General features: G+C 43.2%; 1 protein-coding gene across 5 annotated transcripts; it reads left to right on the forward strand.

Annotated features, from left to right (window-relative positions):
* Positions 1-143: 143 nt before the first annotated feature.
* Positions 144-17,437, forward strand: LOC309590233 (cytokine receptor common subunit beta-like). 5 transcript variants are annotated; one of them, XM_082311310.1, is made up of 15 exons: positions 144-370; positions 1,236-1,398; positions 3,528-3,657; positions 5,671-5,855; positions 6,170-6,318; positions 7,196-7,367; positions 7,464-7,596; positions 7,699-7,859; positions 8,759-8,904; positions 9,008-9,182; positions 10,217-10,307; positions 10,597-10,666; positions 14,327-14,430; positions 14,712-15,939; positions 16,021-17,437. In XM_082311310.1, exons 2-14 carry the CDS (start codon positions 1,329-1,331, stop codon positions 15,904-15,906), a joined length of 2,781 nt encoding a protein of 926 aa, XP_082167436.1. In that variant the 5' UTR covers positions 144-370; positions 1,236-1,328; the 3' UTR covers positions 15,907-15,939; positions 16,021-17,437. The 5 variants fall into 5 exon arrangements, with proteins under 5 accessions (XP_082167436.1, XP_082167435.1, XP_082167433.1 ...); XM_082311309.1 differs by having other exon boundaries at positions 1,204-1,398; positions 14,712-17,437; XM_082311307.1 differs by having other exon boundaries at positions 14,712-17,437.
* The last annotated feature ends 8,349 nt before the right edge of the window (positions 17,438-25,786 follow it).

Genomic DNA, 25,786 nt, shown 5'->3' on the forward strand with positions numbered 1-25,786 from the left:
ACGCAGATTGGCAATGACAAACTTCCTTCCCCTCCCTTCCCAGTTAAACAGTCCCATCTAAGTAAGTGTTTTAGGGGCTAAAATAGGAAGTACAGACTTCCTATTTTACATGCAATTGCACAGACTTCCCTTGACAGGGCGTGGTCTGCTGCTTTGAAAGCGGCATTTGAGGTGCATAGAAGATATAGCAGTTATTTTGAAGACTTACTAGCCAAGAAAATCCTGTGGTTGGTCTTCTGTCTCCAGTTGTAGGGAAGTGTGGTTTTGCTGGTTTCTGCATCAGAGGATTCTGATGCTGTGGGGGGAGGCTGGACAGGGAGACTGACCCGTCAGAGTGAATCATCTGCCTCACAGACAGCTCGGGATCCAGGTAAGGGAACTGCTTCCTCTCTGGGGAAAGTAAAATGGCAGAGAGTCTGGTCTCATATGAGGGCTTGTGAGTCATTAAGGGATTCCTTAGCTGTAGTGATTATTCAAGGGCTCAGCCAGCTGTTTCTGGCGTAAGGAGGTGGCATTCAGGAATCTGAAAGTCAATAGGAATTTAAAAGGAATTTTTTCCATGCTCCCCTAAAGTAGAAAAGAGTCTCAGCTCTGTAACATACTTGAGCCGGTGAGTTTATTATACTTTTGAGAGAGCAATGAGAGAGGGCCAAAAGGACTTGAATTCCGGTATTGAACAACGTGGTCCGTGGTCTCTGAACCACTCAATATACTCTCAATCTCAACAATCACATACAAAAAAAACCATAAATAGTTTCTTCGGTATTGTTTCTACAATTTACAACTTGTTTGGGGAGCAGCTGGAAAAGTAGCATGTTGAAGAGAAATCTGAAAGTGAATGAATATGGAAATTCAACCCCTACAGCTCTCAGGAGCTATGTTGTTGGGGGTCATATTTTCAAGGAAAGGTAAAAAGCAGAGCACCATTGCAGTTCATTAGGAAGGCTTTGAGCATGAAGAGCAGAAGGATGAATGCATTTGAAGGCTGAGTTCTCTTCACAGACTAGGATTGTTTCTTGTTGCTACCCAGCTGAAAGAATCCCTTCACTTCCTCGGAAATGTGCATTTACTTCTTCATTCTTTGCTCACATTGCAAGCTCACACAATAAGAAAACATGGATTTTTGTCCTACAGTAAATGCTTGGTAGAAGTTCTTTCTGAACGTCACTCCAACACTAAGCCTAAAGAAGTTCCCTAATTCAGTTTTACTTCTCTTTATGTGAAATAAAAACAAGAAGCTCCACAATAAGCAGAGCACGAGAGTAGCCAGTGGGCAATGAAAACAATCATCTTCTGAATTAGGATCAAACCTGTGCACAAAGGACAGTATGATCATGAAAGAGATTTTCATCCTTTTGCTGAATCTGTATTTGGTCTTCAGTGTCCAAGCCATTCAAGGTGAGTTTTAAATGTATAGTCTCTTTTATCCTTCCATTATCTCCTTTCTTCTTGTATCTCTCTCCTTTCAGCTAATGCTCTTCCTCATTTTCTGCTTGCTTTTCTGCTTCCTTCTGCCACCATCATCTATGCTGTAGGAGAACAGACATCTTGGTCAAAACCAGTGTGTAGTAGATGCATGTACAGACAAATCAGTTGTAGGTTGGTGGTATGGCAGGTGAAATACTCGACAAATGGATGAGATGAACAAGCTGACTTGTGAATAATGAACAGGAATGAGGAATAGACTCTGATAGTGAAAACATAGGAAAATGAAGGGCTGCATGATTCAGATGGTAGCGTACAGGAGTAGAGACAAGTGGACAGACACAAGACGGGGGGATGGGGGGGGTGGGCTACCAACAGCAACATCCAGATGACCTGATTTTCTACTTGTGGAATTGCTGACAGCTAAAGAGACCGTCTGCCGTATTCATTGCTTGTGTTTCTGAGTTTAATGTCTTTCCTCTTCTGATGCAATGAGAGCTACTTTTCTTTTTCTTTCCTTCTTTCTTTCTTTCTTCCTTCCTTTCTCTCTCTTTCTTTCTTCCTTCCTTCCTTCCTCTCTCTTCCTTTCTTCTTCCCTTCCCTTCCCTTCCCTTCCCTTCCCTTCCCTTCCCTTCCCTTCCCTTCCCTTCCCTTCCCTTCCCTTCCCTTCCCTTCCCTTCCCTTCCCTTCCCTTCCCTTCCCTTCCCTTCCCTTCCCTTCCCTTCCCTTCCCTTCCCTTCCCTTCCCTTCCCTTCCCTTCCCTTCCCTTCCCTTCCCTTCCCTTCCCTTCCCTTCCCTTCCCTTCCCTTCCCTTCCCTTCCCTTCCCTTCCCTTCCCTTCCCTTCCCTTCCCTTCCCTTCCCTTCCCTTCCCTTCTTCCCTTCGATTTAGCAGAGCTAGGAATGGGAAGTATCTCCTTGGATTACCCAGTGCACCATGTCTGCATCAAGACTAAGCCTGTACCCATCCTAAACATATCAGAATAAAAGTGTTGTCAGAAGATGTGCCTCATGGACATCTACCTTTTCCAAGACAGATGCCAATGCCTGGTGTCCGCAGTAGCTGGGGGGGTTATGCTGCCTGGCCTAGTGTCAATTACAAGACATCTCTGAGGGAAAATGTATTACAGTGTAGGTCGGACTGGTCTCTTGGCATTCCGAGCCTTAGCCTTACATTCAGACCATCTCTTTCTATGTAGGATGCTCCATTTTCTGGTTATGCAAGGAATGTCATAGAACTTACTTTGCACTGGTTTTCAGTAGAAGATCAAAGTAACGTTCCTCTTATGCCTGCTAGCTAAGACACCACCATACTTCTCTGATGTTTTGTGCCTGTAAAAAGACCCTCAACCAAGCTGATAGTAGTTCTCATCGAGAAAAATTATTTGAGAGAGCACACCCATGTTTGCATGCTGACACCTCTGTCATCTGAAGGTCATATCCCAATAGTGCAGCACAGATATTACCTTCAGAGAAAAATAAAGAAGGAGAAGAAAGCAACTTGCTTCGTAGTGAATGTACCAGGGACAACCTGTATTTTCCCACTTCACAGCTGTGAGGTTTAAAAAAAAAAAAAGTTATGCCTGACGAGAGGTCTGGCCATTTCTGGGTTATAAATCTGGTTCCAACAAGTTAGCCTGGGCATTCTTCTGAGTCATAACAAGATTCTTCCCAAAGCATCTCACTTTTAAATGTACCTTTCTAGTGTCATAACCTTTACTAGGAGGTTAGTGGCAAAGAAGTCCCACACAGCAACACACAAAGATGAACTTATCACCGTATGCCTGCTGACCATGATATTTGAAGTGTCTGAAAAGTGTTTGAAAAGTGATACCTTGGCTAGAATTATGTGCCTTGCAGGCACAAAGGTCTCACTTAATTGTTGTTACTTGTAGCTTGGTTTGGACACTTGCATATTGTGGAGATGTGCAGAATGGCCACAACTCTGTACATATTTTCACCAAGAGTCATTTTCTGCTGCCATGAGGGAGTACTGTTATCAGTGCCTTCCCCATTCTGCTGGCAGAGTCACTGTACCTCCTGCTATCTCTCACTATTTACATTTGTAATCACTGCATCTTTTTTGCCTGAATTCCTTTCTCAGAGAGTATCCCTATGAAGAGCTTGAGCTGCTACAATGACTACAACTCACAGGTGACCTGCACGTGGATGGAGCATTCAGAGGCTCATGCCCTCGTTGGTATGATTCTTTACCAAAGGAATAATATTATAATGTAAGTACCTGAAATGTGCTGTGCTGGATAAAAGTCCAAAGGGAACTTGGCCACAACTTGGAATCCTGGGGACTAGCAGTCATGTTTTCAGAAAACATGGCCACCTCTTTCTGTCATTGGGTTAAAGTAAAAGTTGTGCCTGCTTCTGAGGCCTCTCCTAGGAAGGGAGGAATGAATAGGATGTGCTAGTGGAGTTAGTTTTATCACCTTTACAATTATTTCCCCACAATTTTGTTGTGGGATCACAGATATGGAATAAGATGGGGCATATAGCTTGCTATTAATGGGGTGGAGAAGATGGTGTCGGAACAAGTGTGAGCCTGAGTGTTGCTTATAAATCTAAAAGGGAGGAGACATTCCCGCTGTTATTTTGGCTATTTAGGAGCATCACTGAGAGTATGGTTTTGATCACTTCTGAGAAACATGTGTAGACTGTGTGTTAGTGAGATAGAGAAGACTGGTAAGTTCATTTGTGTTATCATTTTTCCTCCCAGAGACACTGGTCTGTTTATGACAGTATCTCTCTGTTACATCTGTTTCCTTATGAAAAGGGAACTGAATCACCAGACTGGATCAATGTGAGGATAAGAAAGGACAGAGAGGGAGAAATAGTCAAGGGAGAGAGGAAGACAAAGATGGAAAGCTGAGAAGAAAATGAATTAGAGTCTGGGGATACAGGAAGGAAAGGAAAGAGAAAGAACTCTTGATTTTATTGTGAAGAAGAGAGAATTCATAGACCTAAAAGCGTCTGAAATCAGTGGAAGGTCTTTGGAACAGGACCTTAAAGCTAATGCTTCTGGGAAAAGATGATATAAAATTACTTGGACCTTTGGAGGATTCTCTGGGACATTGTTACATGATGGAGTGTGTGGATCACACAGGAAACATGACTGAAGTGAGCTAATCAGACAAGCAGCTATTAAGTGTGGACAGTCACACAGCTGAAATCAAAATGGCCAATGGTTAAACAAGGTCAGCTCATAGATGAAGAATAGTTGACTAAATCCCAAACTGTAAGGTAATGTTGGTGAGTAGACAGAAATATCTTGAGGACTTCACAACCCTTGGGCTGACTCTTTTGTTTAAGAGTACGCACATGTATGGTCAGTCCCACCCATACTTCAGGAACATCCCTAGTTTCCTTGCTAATACCCAACTTTTAAAAATAGCTATAGTGCTGAATAATGCTTGCTGACATATAGTAGGCTAGGAGACTCCATCCTATCCTGGAAGACAGTATTTGGCCTTAGATATTCACAATTTAATATTTTTCATCCGCACTGGAACAATGTAATATACCGGGCATGAAGCCATAAGCACAAACAAAATTCCAGAGGGTACAAAAAGAAGCAACACATCTTTCCAGCAGCTCAGGCTACTGCAAGCACACAAAGCTTATCCTCTCCTGTCTAGTTTAAAATATTGTTTCTAATTTTCATGATGCTCCTTGGCCTGGAGAAAGGCTATCTAAAAGGATGATTAACATTCTGGATGAAATCTTTAATGAATACATAAGGTCCCTTGACAGAACAGAACTACTAAGGATGCAGAAGTACATTTTGGTTGGAGATTTTTTTTTTTAAAAATGTCTTTCTGAGACTGCAAAATGAATGTCTTCAAAAAGCGAAGGATCATCAGAAACTTTAATGCCTTTCACTCTGAGTCAAAAGTGCATTTCCTTTACATTATTTTTTATCATACTATTTCTCACATAAAAAAATATGAGATTACGTAGTCTTAGGTTAAAACTAACAAAAATAGACTGGTACCAAAATGTAATGTTCTACTGCACAACTTTGAAACGGGAAGGCATTTGACAAAAATTCTGGTGTTAAAAATGTTTGTCATATTAACTGATGCAAAACAGGACTAACAGGTAGAGTGAGAAGAAGATGTAAGTGCCCGAGTAAATTATAACAACAGAATGGGGTGGAATTGGTTTCAGGCATTTAATTTTGCATTAACTATAGGTCTCCAAATCAGATATTTATAGATCATTTTCTCTATACACAGGAAGAACGAGGTGATGCTTTGCAAACGCCAGACAGAAAATGACTTACATGAGGCTCCAGGCTCCTATGTGCACTGGGTTTGTCGCCACACTATAGACGATTTTGGAATAGGGGTAGAAGATATTTACAGCTTCAAACCTAACAAGATGCTTCAAGCAGAACTAAATGTTGATCTTTTCCAAAATGGTAAGGATTAAACACCAAATTCTCATTTTCTAATAAATACTAGGGATCTTTGAGAATGTATTTGCCTTTCAGTCAGGAATTTAATTCTACTTCCATTATGAAAACTGCCAGAGTTCCACATTAATGGGGCAGGGAGGGGAGAGGGCAAGTTTCTGGGAGCAGCTGGACCTGGAAGGGGGACCCAATCAGGAGCTACGTGGTGTGGCAGGGATAAGATACTCTGGAAATGGGGAAGCTTACCTAGGCATTTTCTTCCCTTCTTCCCGTCCCTGTCCTTACTATCTCATCTCATGCATTGTGCCTTCACCTTCCAGTTCAGACCCTCCCACCTCAAAACCTCTCAGTCAGCTTGACGGAATCAGGAGACTTCTTGCTGACCTGGAAAGCAGCTGATGGAAGCCAAGGGCTGGGCAATGCACTGGAGTATGAAGTCACTTACAAGCGGGACTGGGAGTCCTGGGAGGTAAGAGCAGAGCAGTCGGGCTGTTCTGGTTTGGGCTGCACCCTTTGGGGCGGTTGAGAGCCTGTGGTAAACATTGTGCAAACGAATGGTCTTTCTGTTCTCAGGCACTATGAGGGTATGCAACAAATGTTGTTTCAGGTTGGGAGGAAGGGGCTTTATTTCTGTTTGCAAGTGACTGGCACAGTGAAATACCATTTGTCCTGAACTGAATGCAAAGATCTGTTCTTCACTGAAAAAAAGCACTGCACTTGGGTTTTGACTTGGAATTGATTTTGCCATGAATGCCTCCCAAATGGAATTAAAGCACGTTCCAACAGGAGCCTGTGGGTTCATGTGGGAAAATGGCAAAATACATTTGAAGCTGCTTCCCCTTCCAGAAGGATATGTTTGGGGTTTTTCTTTAGTTTTTAAGTGTCCATATCCTTTGCCCTAGTGTTTCCCTAGATCTGCACATGTTTCTGTTCTATACCTGTCAGCCCAATCTTTAGTTTTTAAGACAATTATCTTGGCCAGATTCCCACAAAAGTCTGCACTGAGCAGAGTTGTGAACTTGTGTAGCTGGCGCTGAATACAACTGGGGCTCTGCAAGCTGCAGGAGCTGGCCCACCTGCTGCGGTGGATTGTGCCCAACAGTGCCTGTGCCTCAACCTTGCTGTGCCATGCTGGCAGCATGCACACTGAAGCCCCTCTAGTATGGGAGCAAGAAGCACTGCACGGCAGCATGTGCATGGACCATCCCATGGTGTAACTGCTGGGAAATGCAGCCTGGCAGTCACCTCCTCTCACTCTTTTCCTGTCTTCCCTCCACCCCTCTTCTCCATTCCCCAACTCCCCAATTTCCTCCCTCCCCTCTCTCCCTCCTTTCCCCCAACAACAGAAAGCTGCCTCACTCTTGCTCTCCAGCACCACACAGTGCCGTCTCAGCCGCAAGGACCTTGTCCCAGAGAGCAGCTACGTTGCCCGTGTGCGAGCCAGACGGAGGCAGGCCAGTGGCTTCTCTGGGCAATGCAGCGAGTGGAGCACAGAGGTGTCATGGGAGACCCCTAAAGGTAGCGTGGGACGGAGTGGGGCTGGGCAGGGGTGGAAGTGCTGGCTGAGAAGCCAGACCTTTCCTGTCACTTAGCTTGCTCTCATCTTCTCTGAAGGTGGCCTTCAGCCCAGGAACCTTCGCTGCCTCTTCAACGGTGCAGATCGTCTGACGTGCAGCTGGGAAGTGAAGAAAGCGATCACCACCTCTGTCCTCTTTGGCTTGTTCTTCAGGGCCACTCCGGCATCAGCGTACGTGCTCTGCCCACGGCAGCGTGCCTGTGCCTCTGCCATAGAGTTTCTGCTCGGTCCCATTCCCACTGATCTCAGCTCAACCTCTTTTTCTCCCCTCAGAGAAGAGGAGTGCTCTCCTGTAAACGAGAAGGCTTTGCCCCATATCCCATATGTGGTCCAGAGCTGTGAGATCCCTGTTAGCAACCCCAGCAGTCACAGCCAGTACCACGTGTCTGTCCGGCCCAAGACAGAGGAGAAACTGATTGAAGCCTACAAGAACAGTGAGTTGCTGCACTGTTTCCTGCTTCTCCTGGTTGTTTCTTGGAGAGATGCCTGTCTGGGCAAGTGGGGCTGAGGACAGCAGTGGTGAGGAAAAGCGTGTGGGCAGAGGAAGAGACCGGGACTGATGAAGTAAGGAACTGGACGCTGGGTCAGGTCAGAGGTCTGGGAGAGGTGGCTTGTAGGTGTGGAGTTCCTCAGCGGCACTTGTTACGCTGAGGAAGGTGTCAGTGGTGGAAACTGCTGTGCAGAAATTCAGGCTGTGACCCAGAGCTTCGCCGTGAGTGATTGTCACCATGCTGAGTGCTCTGTGATTGACCTTCATGAGTGTCCCAGGTGACGGGAAGCTCTGGTGAGAGGTGTTTGTGAGCAATGTGTCACTATGTGATTTCTCAAGAAGCCACTGGCGCTCTTGTGGGTTTGTGCAGTGGCTCCTGGAGCACTGGATGAGGTAGGACTCCTCTGCTGAGTGAGGTGTGCCAGGTGGATCATCTCTGCCTGCATGTATCTGGAGGTACTGGTGCTGCTTTTCACAGACTAAAGCTGGGAGAGCTCCTGCAGTGGACAAAAGGATCAGGCAGTAGCTCCAACAGAGCTGAAAATCTCTGGAAATGTGGTGGACCAGCATGGGTGTTGCAAATATTGCTTTAGTGCTTTTCTGTACACAGGGAGTGCTGTCAATATTAATGGATAAGCATTTTCTGTTATTTAATGGTCGACTGGTTTACTGTATTTGACTAGGAAATGAAGATGCAGGGAACTAAGAAGTGTTAAAAAGCCGAGACTTCTTACATTGCATAAACCAACATTGTTTTCAGTCTCTGGAAACTGTTCACAGTGGTGAGAGGGAGTGCTGGACCAGTATGTTGATAAATACTCTGAGACATTCCGTGTGTTCCAGTTAAGGTGCAGCCGCCTGCCAATGTGTCGGTAACAGTGACAGAGAGCCAAGAGTATGAACTGGGGTGGATAAAACACACTTTGGCATATGACTTCATAAAACAGAGATACCAAGTCAAGTACTGGAAAAACAACCAATACGAAAAGGTAAGTCTTAGAAGGTGCAGGAGTCCTGGATTTCTCTTTGCTGGGCAAATGCGAAAGACAGTTCCTCTCATCTTCATCGTTTGTGCTTCTTTCTTCTCCCCAGACTCTCCAGAAGTTAAATATCAGCAGTGATGAACCTCCCTTCATCTTCACCCCACAGATGCTGGCATCATCTACAGAATATAGGGGGAAAATGCGTGCAAGGGTGAATACGCCTCTGGATTACGAGGGGCCTTGGAGTGAATGGAGTGAGGAGTTCACCTGGAAGACAGAGAATGGTACTTTTCATGCAGGCTACTTCTGTAAGATTTTGTGGATGGTTAATGGCTGAGATGCCTCTATAGAAGAATGCATTCTCTCAGCTGGGGTTGAAGTTTGGTCCAGCCATGAGCTAGCTGGGGTCGCGTAACAAGGCAGCTGTGCTGTCTGCATCCTTGCAGTAAAGCCGCAATGCTAAGGAAGGAGGTGAGCAGGGATGACCTTTTAAACTACTCTCCTACTTCCCTTCACAAGGTGAGTACAACCAACCATAAAGTTTTCCACATGGAGAATCAAGCAAAGATCCTGCCCAAAAGAAGTCCATTCTGCTACCAGTGACTGAAGAGCCCAGGACTGCAAGAAGACAGAATATAAGCCATCAGTCTTTTATATTTGCAGAGTGACTATAGGGTTGTGTAAGACCCACAGTAGAGTCCACTGGAGACAGAGAGGAACCTTTACACGTTCTTGCGGTTTCTGGACTTAGAGGCAGAATGTCTCCTATCAGTACGGTCTTGTGGCCAAAGTAATACGATCGTATGTGATTTGTCCTGAGGAAACTTGTAGTGCAAAGACAGCTGGCAAATTCTGATGAGGGTACTCCGCAAGAAATTGGTATGTTGTTGACGATCAGTTATGGCCATTAGCAGAGGAAGCTCTTTCTTTGAAAATCTCTGAGACCCCATCTCTTCAGGACTGGTCAGAGTAAGGCAGACCTAAGGTGCCTGAAGACATGGCTATTGTTCATGGTGGAGTAAGGTACCTAACCATCTTTTTACTAGCATAAATTGTTTACTCTGATGTCAGTAAAAACCAAACAAGAATCAGTAGAGGAAACGACAAACTCCTTGGGTCAGCAAGCTGTTCGGCCCACGTTTGGTCTCTCCCACTTTGGAGGGCATCCCAACAGCGTGAAAGCCTCATGATCCTGTCCCTTGACCTGCCACCTACATTTCCCTGATCTGCTTGCATGAAGAGAGACCAGAGTGAAAAACCTGTTACGGGAAGCAGCCCCTCTGCAGGTGCATACCTGTTTCTCTTTTCTCTGTTTCAGTTCTCTCACCAGTGGTTCTCCCAGTGACGCTCCCAGCTCTCATCATCACTTTGCTAACAGTTGCTTATTGCAGCTATAAGTATTTCCTCAGGTAGGCTTGCGTTGTGACTAGGAGATTTAGCAGCGTGTGGGCCATGTGGGTGGCATAAAAACTGAGGCACTTCTTGTTCCCCATGAGAGAGAGCTCTCTGTGGAGATGAGCCTCGGTGTGCAATGGGCAGTCTGGTGCATGTCTGTGCAAGGGTGAGAGTTGGGTCGGGGCATGCCAGGGCCCTGGTGGTGCCTCACTGTGCAAAGCAGCATGATGTACGGGGTGCAGTCTTTTCTGGTTGCAGCCACGTTGAGAAGCAAAACTTGAAACCTCTGTGTTGTTGTTGCAGGAAGAAGCAAATGTGGGAGGAAAAGATTCCAAACCCCAGCAAGAGTCTTCTGATCCAGAGCTACCTGGGGGTAAGAGGGAACTGTACCTTGAAGGGTTCATTATTTTTCTCTGTTTTTCAGTACTTTCAATAATCTTAAGAGCTCTTCTTGTCTCCTAGTCCACAATGAACAGATATCTTCATTAGCCTATGCCTTGTTTTTAGGGGAAGTTCTGGATATATTTAACATAACTGTGATTTTATATTTATACTAGTAGACTTTGTTGTGTCGTGGTTGTCAGCATCGCAGTGATTTAAAATCAAGGTAGAAGATTTTCAGTACTTTAGAATTTTAACTGACTGAAATAATCTAGTGACATTAGCAAACTTCATCAACTGGTGCTTTCATTCATCTCCATACAGTAATGAACACTAATTCAGAGCTTTTTAGAATGGGGTGGTAGCCCTATTTTATTTTAAGGAGCTGGATTTTCTGGAATAAATGTTATCACATGCCTGTCTGTTACCAGGACAAGCATTCTTTATTGGAAATCGAGGAACACACTTAGACAGCATTTGGTCAAAGCTGAGCAGGTAGAACATCCCTCCCTGCTTCCTCTCTTCCAATTAAAACCAACATCTGGAAAGGGTGGTATAGTCATTTTGGTGGTAAACGTCTTGCAGTCTTGCAAGAAGAGCTAATTCAATAATGTGCACACCCCAACACACACATACACACTGGTTTAATACATCATTTTCAAACAGATGGCAAAGACTAGGCATGGATTCTCTTTGGCCAGAAGAAAAATGGGTTATGATTACACTGAACTCTCAAGTTAGTTTCTTTTGCCTGATCTCTACAGTAAAAACTGGAAACTTTTTCCCACTCTAAGAAGCACCTTAATAGCTTTGTTTCCTGTCCCCTACCTGTTTCTTCATCCACAGGCACTCACTGCCTTAGTTTCATGGTTTTGAAAGATTCCATCCCTGCACTGAATTACCTTATCCTAAGTTTTGTAAACATCCCAGTAATTCTGTTTCTCTGGTCAGCTGGTATAGAAGGACAGTAATTATACCCCTAGAGGTGAAATATTGCCCAGAGTGTCTCCATATGGTGCTGGAAAAGAGTAAACACTGCACAAAGCAGTAGCTTTGATGTTTGTTGTGGTAGGAACCTGCAGCATCTCTATGAGCTCTTTAAGGGAGTAGCTGCTGTCCCTTATGCTATGTAAAGTTAGATGATCATCTAGTCCAACTGCCTGACCACTTCAGGACTGACCAAAACTTTAAGCATATTATTAAGGGCATTGTCCAAATGCTTCTTAAGCACTGACAGGGATGGGGCATCAACCACCTCTCTAGGAAGCCTGTTCCAGTGTTCGACCACCCTCTCAGTAAAGAAATGCTTCCTAATGTCCTGTCTAAACTTCCCCTGGTGCAGCTCTGAACCATTCCCTCACGTCCTATCACTGGATACCCAGGAGAAGAGATCAGCAACTCCCTCTCCACTTCCCCTCCTCAGGAAGCTGTAGAGAACAATGAGGTTGCCCCTCAGCCTCTTTTTCTCCAAACTAGATAAAACCAAAGTCCTTAGCTGCGCCTTATAGGACATTCCTTCTAGCCCTTTCACCAGTTTTGTTGCCCTCCTCTGGATGCATTCGAGTACCTTAAAATCCTTAAATCTTAAATTGTGGGGCTCAGAACTGCACACAGTACTCAAGGTGAGGCTACACCATTGTGGTGTACAGTGGGATAATCACCTCTTTTGACCAGCTGGTTATGCTGTATTTGATGCACCCCAGGATGTGGTTTGTCCTTGGCTGCCAGGGCGCACTGCTGACTCATATTGAGCCTGCTGTCAACCAGCACCCCCAGATCCCTTTCTGCAGGACTGCTCTCCAGCCGCTCCTCTCCCAAATTATACTTGTGCTCAGCGTTACTCTGTCCTAGGTGCAGAATCCGTCATTTGGACTTGTTAAATTTCATTCCATTGATGGTTGCCCAATGCTCCAATCTATCTAGATCCCTTGGCAAGGCCTTTTGTCCCTCGAAAGAGCCAAAAGCACCTCCCAGTTTGATACTGTCTGCAAACTTGCTAATGGTGCCCTTCAACTTCTGCATCCAGATAATTGATAAAAACATTGAACTGGCCCTGGAATTGAGCCCCGAAGTACACCACTGGTGACTGGTCACCAGTCAGATGTATCCCCATTCACTACAACCCTTTGAGCTCTGCTCTTCAGCCAGTTCTTCACACAGCACACTGTGTACCTGCTTATCTCACAGTCGGACAACTTGCCCAGAAGGATGTTGTGAGGGACAGTATCAAAAGCCTAACTAAAATAAAAAACCCCTACATCCACTGCTTTCCGTTCATGCTCTGGGCAGGTGACCTTATCATAGAAGGATATCAAATTAGTTAAACAGGACTTTCCCTTTCTGAACCCATGTTGACTGCACCTGATGATTGCATTGTTCTCTAAATGCCTTTCAATAGCACCCACTATGAGCCTCTCCACAATTTTTCCAGGAACTGAGGTTAGACTAACAGGTCTGTAGTTTCCTGGGTCTTCCCTCATGCCCTTCTTGTAAATTGGAATAACATTGGCTAGCTTCCAGGCAGCAGGGACCTCCCCAGACTCCCGAGACCTTTGGCAGATGATCAAGAGGGGTCCTGCCATAACATCCACTAGCTCCTTCAGTACTCTGGGGTGAATCCCATCAGGCCCCATGGACTTATGAACATTCAGGTGATACAGCTGATCCCTTAAAATTTCAGTGTCCACAAATGGAAAGTCACTGTTCCCGCACTCATGGTCCTCAGACTCAGAGGACTGGGCAGCCCAAGGTCTGTAAGTATTATTAAAGACTGAAGCAAAAACCGCATTGAATGCCTCTGCTTTTTCTATATCCCTATTAGTTAGGTGACCATCATCAACAAGTATTGGTCTAATGTTTTCTTTAGACCTCCTCTTGCTATTAACATACTTAAAAAAGCCCTTCTTTCTGTCTGATACAACAGTGGCCAGCTTCAACTCTTAATTTAGCTTTGGCCTTTCATGTTTCCTCCCTGCATATATGAAGCATGACTCTAATCTTCCTGAAAAGCCTGAACTTGCTTCCAGATATCATACTATTTCTTTTTCTTCTTGAGCTCCAGAAGGTGTTCCCTGCTCAGCCAAGCTGGTCATCTGCCCTGCTTGCTTGACTTATGACACACTGGAATTGCCTACTCCTGTGCTTTTAAAAGGTCGCTCTTAAAAACTGACCAGCATTAGTGGACTGCTAAGCCCTCAAAAGCAGATTCCCAAGGGATGCTGCTAAGTAGCTCCCTGAACAGCTTAAAGTTTGCTCTCTTGAAATCCAAAGTAGCAACTCTGCTGTCCTTTTTTCTCATTACTCTGAAACTTTTAAACTCAACCATTTCATGATCACTGTGGCCAAGACAGCCACCTACCATCACATCTCCCACGAGTCCTTCTCTATTCACAAATGACCAGTCTAGGAGGGCATCTTTCCCAGTTGACTCATTGAGTATTTGTAGTTAGATCAGTGGTAAGGCAATATGGGTTGGAAGTAACTGTCTTCTGGAGAACAGAACACACCTAGTCATATTAGTGACATTGTATCCCTATTGCCAGATGCTGTAGGCTTTCTTATTTGTTTTCTTTGTCCACAAGGAATGTATGGTTCTTGATTCCACTGCCAGTGAGACACTGCTCTTTTGTCATCTCTGCTTTTTTATTTTCAGAAAGTACATTTAGGAAAGGGGCCAATGAGCAGCCAGCTGGACTTCAACAAATACAACCTTTCGGAGAAGATGGAGCAGGCTAGCTTCCTTCAAGTTGTGGACAGGTCAGTGAACAGCACATTATAGTGACACTGTGGGTGATCGTCTCAAAGAGCTCCCTAAGTCATGGCAGGATACAACCAAATGTTCTGTGACTAAAAAGCCTATACAAGTTGCTTTTGAGGAAGGGATACAATTTTTTGCTATCTAGGTTAGCCTGCTTCTCCAAGAAAGATTTTTTTCTAACCCTATGTGTAGCTATGTGTGTTTTCAACAGCTTGTTTTATATTTAACATTTACCACAATAATATCTCTCATGAGCAACTTTTATCTTTCTCACATTCAGGCAGATGAAGACTTTGGCAGAGTCCCCTGAAGGGCAGGCTAAAAAGACAGATGTTTCCCCCGTTGCACTGGACCTACAGAACTCATACCATGCTTTAAATGAGTCAGAGCATGCCCCAGTTGCCTGCTCAAGTCAAATTGCTGGCCATTCCTTTCCTGTTTCAAGGAGAAACAGTGCTGATGCAAGTGTTCCTTCCCAGACAGCAATCCCTTGCTTTGCTTTCAATGGTCCATACTTATACAGCCCAGTGATGTCCTCCCAGCCCAATATGCATCAGACCCTGGCAGTGGACACACTGGGAGTCTGTGAGAAATCAGTTTCCCTTCAGTATGTGACCCTCCCAAGCGAAGACTGTCCCCAGGCTCCACAGAGGCAAGAACAGCCAGGAGCAGGTCCTCCACAGACCTTCATGCTCCCAGATCAGAAGGAAACAATGCAGCACCTCGACAGTGAGAAAGAAGTCTCATCGGCCCCACCAGCCTGTGGGAAAGGCACGAACATGAGCACAGAAGAGCGGAAATCTCCAAAGGCTCTTAGCCGTATCACGTCTCCTCAGCAGTGCCCCTTGGAGTACATTCCCACAGAGAGCCTGTTACTGCCATCAGCCAGCAACTCCACCCATCCGCCACTTGTCACTGCTGGGGAGTTGCCTTGTGACTCACAGGAGCCCCAGCCCCCCAGTGACCACGCTTGCCATGAGTCTTCTCCTGGTAAAACTGGTGTCATGGTCCCAGTTTCAGGTCAAGCACCAACCTCTTCTGAATTGCACATGGATACATTTGGAGACTATCTTACTGTCCCTTTAGGTCTCCACGGACATTCAGAACCCACAAAGATTTCTTTGCCTGTCTTACAGAAGGGAAACGATCTTCCTAGCAAGCAGCCTTTGTCAGAGAGTAACTTGGTGGTGTTAAACCCTGACAGCACTGAGCCAATTTTCCTTTGCCAGGTTGGTGACTATTGCTTCCATAGCTTAAAATCCAGTGTGAAGACGGATATTAGTCAGGAAGACCACCAAGTCAAGAAACCTTCTGAAGGCAAGACAATACCTGGGAAGCCTGTATCTGATGATGAATCCAACACTGGCAAGGAAAAGGATGTATCAAAAATGCAGGCTATTCAGCTTTTCAAAAACCTTAAATCAGATGATTACTTTTCCTGGCAGCAATCTTTGAGGATCACAGAAATCTGTTAAGTGAGCAAATATTAATGAATACCATAGCTACAGGTAAGTGAAAGAGGTTGCAACTATCTGATGAAAATGAACCCTCAAATCTAGGAACAAATAAACGCCTGTTCCCTTTTCCAGCTACCTGTCCAACATGCTGAAAGACTTGAAGAAACTCAATATCCTTCTCAATGGCCTTCACAGATTTGGTATGAAAGACAATCCAAATATTGCCCTCTTTGGGCAATCTTTGGCTTATTCACAATGAACAGTTTAGCCTCCTCATGATCTGGTGACAGATCACAGTCATCTTTCAATAATACCAGATAGCCTCAGGCAAAACTCGTGGCAGGAAATGCAGACTTAACAGCATGAAATGCTATCAGAAGAAGACAGAATTGGAAACCTTGGAAAGAAAACTTTTATATTCTTAAGAGCAATTTTGTTGAACTTTTGTGTGTGTGTAAAACAGATCTAAGAGTCACCACGGAGCTTTCATATCTCTACCTTTCCACTACTGGCACGAAATAGGTATTGTCTAAAGAGAAAAAAACCCAGACAGTAATAGAAGGGTAAATAAAAAATGAGAAAAAATTGTTGAAGTCCAGTGTTGTAGAAGTCACTTTTTAGCTCAAATAAGAATCCAAATACCTGTTGAAGCCTTAGACTGCAAGCTGCGAACTTTTACCTAGATATGCTGACCGTATGCTGAACTCCTACCTAGCTACACGAAGGAAGGCCCTGAAACTGGTGCAAACCAGGAAGATAAGGTAGCCGAAACCATTGGCAGAAGCTGCAACTATTCAAGATAAGAAAAGGAATGTCCTGCCTGGAGACAGGGAAAGGATCCAATAAGGAACAAGAAGACCCCAGACCCAAATATTACTATTGGACCGAACCGTCAGGTGAGGGGAGGGGAACTTAGACTGTAAGGGTATAATTACCCAGGGATTTCTTTGTTCGGGGTCCCTCCCCGGAGGCACTCAGCTTAAACTGCTCTTCACCGCTGTACCACTCAATAAATTTGCCTGGCGTACACCACGTTGGAGAGTCTGCTTCGGGGAAACCTAGGGTCGAGCCCGAGGGGAGAGAAAGCACCCGAGGGTGAGTGTGTGTGTGTGAGCAAGGAGTCGAAAAAGGGCACCAGTCAGCTCAGTGGAGCTGCCTGCTGTGAAGGGACTCTGGTCCTGGCAGTTAAACTCTCGGGTGGTGTGTGTGCGACTCCCTGAATGGTGTGTGAATGCTCGGGTGGTTGCTGCTCCCTTAACACCAGGAAACCTTTCTTAATATTAAGGTGCAGTGTATCACAGCGTATTCTAAGGGTAAGAGGGAAACATTACTAGGATACATAAAGTAGGCTGTAGAGAACCATGGGGAAGAATACACATTACTGAAAGAAACTCCAAGGACTCGTAAGGTGCAGTGAGAGGAAGGGAGTGGAGCAGGTAACAGAAAATGACAGGCAAGAAATGTTGTGAGGGTGCACAAGCCTGTATCTGCTGGGGTTTTTCTAAGTGTATGTACTATATGATTTTCTTTTAAGTTCATTGGCTGTTTATGCATGATATAATTAATCTTAACTATGTAATTTATTCTTAGTTTGTTTTTTTTCCTAAGTAATAAGCTCTGTTGAGAAAGAGAAGCCATTTTTTTCCCAGTTCTGCTGCAAAGAAAGTGGTGCAAGGTAAGAGCATTTTTTCAGAGCTGCCGCTCTGTGATCAGTAAAAGGCTCTGATTTCAGACCTGAAGGTGGGCTTGCATTCCAAAAAACATGTTTCTTTTTTCAAATATAAAAATTGTACTAATAAAAATATTCTTTCTTCCTATAAATCTTTCCTTTCATATGTTATGAGCATTGTGGTTACAATAACATTACTATTAGCTCATCTGATCAGGCCTCAAAAAATTCTATAGGTTCAGCTATGTCACCTGTGAGGTAGGTGTGATGGATGCACTCGACCCCTTGACCAAGCTGGCGGTAGTTTGGTACAGGCTGTGGAAGCGGTAAAGGCCTGAGCCGTAGCTGGGCTGTGAAATCCTCTAGCTTCACTCTGTTCTCTGAAAACCCACAAAGGAGCAGAGCGACACAGTGAGCATCGATGCATGAGCTTGGAACACCAATCATGTGATTAACACATGAATAGCGGGTGGCTTTTCCAAGACCCATTTATCAAGGAACAAAGAAAGTTGTGGGTACAAGGAGTCTCCTGCATACCTCTTCTATGGCAGGTAATTTGACTACAAGCCAACCACTTTATCCTATAAATATGACAGCCTAAGTGAGCCTTCTTGGAGCTCTCCCTGCTAGGCAGCGTGGCTGCATGGCGGTGATCTCCCCTTGAGCTGGGACACCTCTCAAGGTTGCTCCTCGAGGCAGAGAGACTTTTTACCAATGACAAATCTTTGGTAAGAGACTGATATCACGCATAGCCTTGTAGTGTGGTAACTTTGATTGCATGCTGAATTGATGCTAATGAAACATCATATAAACTTTGCACGTACAATCCCTTAGACATAAACCATTGTCCAAGTTTGAGACTAAGATTGGACCTAGCCACACCTAACCTCCATCAGGAGTTTAGAAAGCAAGGGGGTCTACTCTGAACCTCGTGACTCCACAGGAGGGTCTTCCTTACTCTTTGCATCTCCAGTCTCTCTGTGAATCATTCTAACTCAAGTGTAACTCGGTTTTCCTTTGTATGATTCTTCCATGCAGTAATTAAGAGTGAACCTTGCCATTGAACTTTGTTAAGTTGCACTTTTACAACATCATATTAAACCCACTTTTGCTAATACCTTTGCTGGTGATTCCTTAAGCGTTCTAAATCACCCATTTGCAACAGTAGGAAGTTTTCTCCTGACTTCGCTATATTATTTGACAGAGATAATGAGAAGGGGTTTTGTGTTTGTGCCAGCTGATTCCTCTTGCTGGGTTAATGGGACAGTGCTGATTCAGAAGTTGAAGTAAAATGTGTTGTTTTTTTCAGAATTTAAATCCTTATAAATACCATTTTAAATCTGAAAGGTGTGCAAATTAAGTTTGGTGTTCTTGACAGCAAAAGGCAGGCAGCTGCAGCCTCTGATAGAGAATATGGATGAACACTTTAAGGGATTTTCAATTTAGTCCTTTCCTAATCAATGGATTTTTTTGCTAGTCTCTTTTTTGGCCTTTTATGAGTAGCACAAACAATTTATTCCAGCCTGTATGATTGTGCTCTATCTAGGCATGTACTGAAAGGAGATGTTCAAAATCATATGCAAATTCAGTATCTGGATTCACATCTTAGATATGCATGACCTTGCTGGGCCTTAAACTGCTGTGGTTTTAATAACCAAGAAGAATAGTGAGTGGGAGAACTTTTATTCAGATCAGGGCTTTTGGATGAAGCCCATTTGCACTGCCATCAGTACCGTAAGAGCTACCTGTTCCTCCTGTCCTTCTGCACTTTACTGGGCATTTGCAGAGGCCACTTTTGGAGACAGGTTTTATAGATACACGAACATTTGATATTATCATCTGAAGATCACTTCAGGAGCCTGGAACTTGCAGAGTAACATGCCACTGTCAGGCTAGGGGAGCTGAACAGTGGTTTTCTTTTGCAACTGTAATGATTGTTTTAGGGCAGAATGAGTTTCTGCTCTAGGGAGTCATTGTTCAATATCCACCTAAGTATTATTGAATAAAATATGTAATGAACATTGGAAGCAGGGGTCACCACATATGGGTCTGCTGTGCCAGAGAAATCCACTTCTTACTGGGTTGCAGAATCAAAGCTTCCATAACCTTGACTGTTGCTGATCCTATGAATCTTCCACTCCCTTCTGCATGAGGTCCAGCTGCAGTGGGGGTGGTAAAAAACATTTTACAATCCTGTAGCCTGATGATTCAACTTAGGATCTGTTGTGAGTCCCAGGTCTTCAACTTCCCAATCATTAGCTTGAGCCACAAAGTTACTGTGCAATGGCAGGTTGCTGCTACCTTCCCCAGTGTTAGGTACTGATATGCAGGAGAGGAATGGTCATTCTGATGATTCAGGAGCCAATTATGACATGCTCCTCTCTGTAGGGCTTCTCACTAAGTAGTTCCAGCCCCTCAGCCTGTGATGATTCACCAGTGTTTTCTATATAGTCAAAAAAGGAGAGGTAGACATGTCAATACTGTAAATCACATTTCACAACTCTCGGTTTACACTGAATATTCAGTTATGAAGTCATTACAACCCTTTCCTTACTGTATGCTCAAACATCAAAGATCCTGCTTGTGTTTTAACAGCAGGCAAATTTCTCTTTTTTGCTCTGAAGTAATCAGCTTATTATTCCCTTATCATAATCTTCCTCAACCAGAAATATATTACCTGAATTTGCATGAGATTAGGGTAGTAAGTATATTGTGATCTCAATCATTCTAATTAAGATCCATGCTGAACTAGTCTGTTGTTCTGTTTCTGCTAGCCTGGGGGTTGTCTTTTATGTAAGAAAGGAAAACGAGGCTGAATGGTTTGCTAGAAAAGGAAGATTGCAGTGGAAAGCCCTCCAAGGCCTCAAGGAACAATAGCTGGAAAAGTTCTGAGAATCCTGTATCTCTGCAGAGTAATGGAAAACAAACCCAACCCATCCTGGCAGTCCTTGTGTAGTTTCTTGTTCATTCAAACACATTTGTACACACAATCTTATTCCCAGACAACTCCAATGAATGATCTCTGTCTCTTCTCCTCACTCACTAGATGCTCCCTCTGCTCTCACTACAGAGCTGAAATTTCCATGAAAAGAAACCCTGCATGCCATGTTCTGTATGTGGGGAATAAGTAGCACAATGACTTCATGCCTGTTTTGTCCCTTTTTAAGTCCTTCCAAGTGGCTGCCAGGATTCTGTGTGCTCCAGCCTTGATCCTAACAACTCCTGATGTTACACGATGGATGTTTCACCATGGCATTAGGTGGGTGGACCCTGACTCCCCTGCAGACTTACTCAACAGGTCAAAAACTTTGTAGATTCATTGTGTCCTTTCCAGTTTGTTGGTAGAGGAGCATATGGCCCTCGTTGTCAAAGGCTAATTTGTTTGTCTAGAAAAGTAGATGTAAAGCCATCTGAAACAATTGGCTGGCTTTTCCTATTCTCTCTTTAAAAATTTACCAGCTCCTTGTTCGCAGCGTGCACACACATTACAAACTTTTGAGATGAGTACTTTTGCATCTGCTGTAGCCTTGTAGTGTACTTCTAACCTGTTCTTCCGCTGCATTCAGAGGTACATAGGATGTTGATGCACATTTTCAAGTTTATTTTATTCACTGCAGATTCTTCATGGATTCATGATGCTGTTTTAGCATCTAAAGACACTCTTTTCTTCCCTTCTACTTGCAGCAGAGACTAATACAGGAACATAGGACTAACACACTGGGTCTAAACAGTCATTCCATCTTGCCCAGTAGTCTATCTCTGACAATATTTACACTAGATGCTTAAAGCCAGGGTGTAGTAAGCATGGAAAAGTATACGGTAAATAATTAAATCCTTAACTGATATATTTACCTGGTATCTGGCCCAGAACCTTCCTGAGTTGGAGATTACATCTAAGCTGTTGTAGATAATATGTACTTAATAGCTCTAGCCTTTAGAGATTCAAGTAATCCCTTTCTAAAACCACTCAATTTTTGGTTTCATAATGTCTCATAGTAAAGCGTTAATCAATTTGTTTATAAATAAAAACAGAAAAAAAAAGCCCACATTTTCCTGCACTAATTTCACGCCAGTTGCATGGTTACTCCTTTGTTCTTGTTCTAAGAGAACTGATAAACTATCATTCCTTATTCACCATCTCCTGTTTGAGATTCTACAAACTTCTGTCAAATAATCTCTCAGTTGTTTCTTTTTCCAAGATGAAGAATTCCATAGTAATTAGTCTCTCTTCCTAGAGATCCCATATTTCTGATAACACTTCTGTACCTTTCCTGTTTCTAGAGTATTCTACAGTATTCTTTCAGAGATGAGGTGACAAGAACTCAATATGGTATTCAAGAAACATGTTATTTAGCCAGTCTGTGATAACTGGACTCTCACATTACTATTATTATTTGTCTTCTCTCACAGGTTCTTTGATCTTGTTGTATAGTTAGAATTATTTTTTTGTCACATGAATTTCCATGTATTTATTAACACTGAATTGATTAACTGATTGAGAGCAGCCCTGCAGAGAAGGACTTGGGGATAACAGTGGATGAAAAATTAGATATGAGCCAGCAATGTGAGCTTACAGCCCAGAAAGCCAACCGTATCCTGGGCTGCACAAAAAGAAGCGCAGCCGGCAGGTCAACAGAGGTGATTCTTCCCCTCTACTCTGCTCTCATGAGACCCCACCTGGAGCACTGTGTGCAGTTCTTGGGTCCCCAGTACAAGAAAGACATGGACCTGTTGGAGTGGGTCCAGAGAAGGGCCATGAAAATGATCAGAGGGTTGGAACAGCTCTCCTATAAAGAAAGGCTGAGAGAGTTGGGGCTGTTCAGCCTGGAGAAGAGAAGGCTTCAGGGAGACCTTATTGCAGCCTTTCAGTATATAAAGGGGGCTTCTAAGAAAGGTGGAGAAAGACTTTTTACCAGGGCCTGTAGTAACAGGACAAGGGGCAGTGGCTTTAAACTGAAAGAGGGTAGATTTAGACTGGATATAAGGAAGAAATTTTTTACAATTAGGGTGGTGAGACATGGAAACTGGTTGCCCAGAGAAGTTGTGGATGCCCCATCATTGGAAGTGTTCAATGTCAGGTTGGAGAGGGCTTTCAGCAAGCTGATCTAGTGAAAGATGTCCCTGCTCATGGCAGAGGGGTTGGACCCTTCCAACCCAAACCATTCTATGATTCTATGGTTCTATGATTCTAATTTCATACCCCATTTATACCTAATAATTTAGCATTTTCTCCATCATCGTTAGATTGGAGTGCCCTAGAAAAAATTTTGCCTTTCTCAGTCATGCAGGTCTCTCAAGTGAGAGATCTCTCATCACTCAGTCTTCCAGATCATTTGTAATTATGTTGAGGACTATAAATTCCTGGGAGAACTCAATTAAAGCTTTCCTCCAATATGAAAACTAACCATTAATTTCTCTCATTTGTTTTCTGTCTTTAACAGACTTTAATCTACATGAGAACCTTCCTTTTATCTCTTAGTTTCTTGGAACTGCATTTTTGAGGGACTTAATCACTTTTTAGATATCTAGGTACAATACACTAATTGGATAACCCCGTATCTGTTTGCTCCTGGAGTTCTTCCAAGAGCTCTACTAGTTTTATGAGGTATGACTACTCTCTTCAAAAGCTATGTTTACTCTTCCCCACAACATTTCTCTCTACTATTTCTATATTTCATTAAGTTTGTATCACCTATCCTGTACAAAAGCCAGCCTGATTGGTCAGTAGTCCCCTGGATTCTTCTTTGAGTACTCCTCAAAAACTTGTATTTGGTACTTCTTTTTCTCTGATACTGAGGCCTGTTAAAGCCTTTGATTACTTACTACAATTACTTGTTCAGCAATTGAATTTTTAAGTTCCCTTACAGATTTTATTACAAGAAAGCAATTGAGTAAGAATGTAGGTTATGCAAGGCTTGTAAAGAAAGTAATTATGTTTTATTAAACTGAAAGATTTAGTTGGAAAAGATCATTATAAGTTATCATTTTTCTCTGTATGTCTTGCTTCATTTACTTTTTCAGAACATTAAGGTTACAATAACCCTACCTTTATAGTGTGGGTAGACTTGCAAAAAGCTTAAGTTCACTTTTGAGTTTTTAAATGATTCTTTAAACAGCCCCTCTGGCACTGCAAACATTTGACCCTTTTAACAGCTTCTTGGGCTTATTTTTGCCAATCTTATTATTTTTATGTATGCCCTTAAAACATTGCCGTAATAAACTTGTGTCTTTTGTTGTTTCAACTTGTACTAAGTAAGTCTTGTATATTATTCAGGACTAAATCAGTGTGTTTCTTTTCTTGTGAGTGCTTTCACAAATAGCTCCAAGAAGCAATCATTTGTAGTGGCTAAAAAAGTAGAATCTGTGACCAGATCCATACTAGCAAATAAAGTAGACCAAGGTCCATTTCTGGCTGTAAGAGCAATTGACGTGGAGCAGTCATGGAAGATTCGTGTATCCAGGCTCTTTCCCCAACAGTAGAAGGCGGCCTCTTTCACACTGCATATTGGAAACTGTCCCTGGCTTGCTCATTGACATGGACAAAGAGTTCAGTAACAATTGAGTAACAATCAGAGTCTATGATCTCATTCCAGAGCTAAAACCTTCGCCTTGCCCTGGTTTAGTCTACCAGTGCAGACATAGCCTCATCATGGTTCACTGAGATGTTTACCTAGTCTAGTATGGTTGGACTGTCCCATTGTTACTGTTTGTCTGTCCTTCAGGCTCTCTGGTCATCTCTAGCATTTCACTTACCTCCTTTTGGTCAGGTGATTGATAGCATAGCACTAACAGCATACTGTTCCTTTTAGTGTGGAATGAAATTCTGCAGCCATTGAAATTCTGTAGTACAACACAACTGTTGACACATACTCTGTTTGACACTATAATTTCTTTAGCATTAATGTGTAAATGCAAACTACTCTTTTACAAAATGTATATGCTTGTCTTAGTGTTCCACCGAATATCTTCTTTTCATCAAACTTCCATAACGCCTATTACATTTTGTTTTTTTTTAAAAAGGCATTCGCCAATGGTTCTGCCATATAAACCACATTTTAAAATTGAAGTATTTGTATAGACATACTCAGGCTTTTGTCTTGATCTAGTTGCATATTTTTATATGCTCTGCTTACCTGGGATATTGTTTTTCTTTGTTTTTTTCTTACCTTCTATTCTATCCATTTTTCTAAGTCATAGGCTTTCTTTTATTTCATACTACAAAGATACATCAATCTGAACAATTTACTTTCCACACCTGGCATGATTTCCTTGGTTTTCGTTTTAAAATTGCCTCATAGCGTTCTTTAATCTTAAATGTCAGCAGCACTGATTCTGTTTTGATTAGGTGGAACCCATCTTATATGAACTTAATCTGCTTCAAAAATTTACCAGATACTAATAAATACAATCCCCTTTTCCCTACAGAGTTTAATCAATCATGACTGAGCCTCTGTTATCTGACATGGTGTATAAAACCAGGACCATTGCAGAATGCTACTATGTAGGACCACAGTTTTAGCCTCCTGGTTTAAACTTTGCTTTCAGGACCTCTCATCTGCTGTTTCTTTGTTGGTGGTGTGCGTATGGGCCATAACCGTTGGGTCTTTCTTAGCACTAACTTAGAGAATGTCTAGATTCCTCGTGGTATGTGCCATCTTTTCAATTGCATGGGTCTTTTCTAGTAAAATATTTGTCTGTGTTTTTATTTACTTGGTCATGATCCTGTTCAATTTTGTTAGAAATGAAGGAGATATTTTGCTTTTTCTGCTCTTGAAGGGAGACCATCCCACTGAAGACACTCATCAGCCTTTGCTGTACATGGTACCTGTTGGTTGAGTAACTCATGGCACAGTGTTAGCTAGCGTTCATGTCGCCCAGGATCACTTTTTGGGGGTGACCTTCTCCTGGAGGTGAAGACCAGATTCAGCAGATCCACTTGGCCCACGCAGGGATATGTGGCTACTGTGATATCAATCTGTGCCATCACATGCCAGAGAGAACTTCCCTTGAGGGTAAGAGAATCTATGGATGGCCTATATAGATATGACAAGACCCACATAGTGCCTGAAGAATGATTTGGCTTCTTCATGTCCTGTCTTGGAGCTGAAAGGCTTGACTTGTTGATCCATTCAGGCAAGTTATATCTCAGTTTGGGTTAAAAGATTTTAACTGACCAGTAAATGGCCTTTTGGTGTCTTGTCAATTAATGATTCTGGGTTTTCTGAAAGG

This window comes from Platalea leucorodia (genome assembly GCF_965183815.1).
Source record: "Platalea leucorodia genome assembly, chromosome: 4".
Lineage (NCBI taxonomy): Eukaryota > Metazoa > Chordata > Aves > Pelecaniformes > Threskiornithidae > Platalea > Platalea leucorodia.

Coding starts and splice junctions, on each gene's coding strand:
- LOC309590233 (XM_082311309.1), top strand. CDS start 1,329: ATGATCATGAAAGAGATTTTCATCCTTTTGCTGAATCTGTATTTGGTC. Junction 5,856..6,169: donor TGTTGATCTTTTCCAAAATG/GTAAGGATTAAA, acceptor TTCACCTTCCAG/TTCAGACCCTCCCACCTCAA. Junction 10,667..14,326: donor TGATCCAGAGCTACCTGGGG/GTAAGAGGGAAC, acceptor TTTTATTTTCAG/AAAGTACATTTAGGAAAGGG.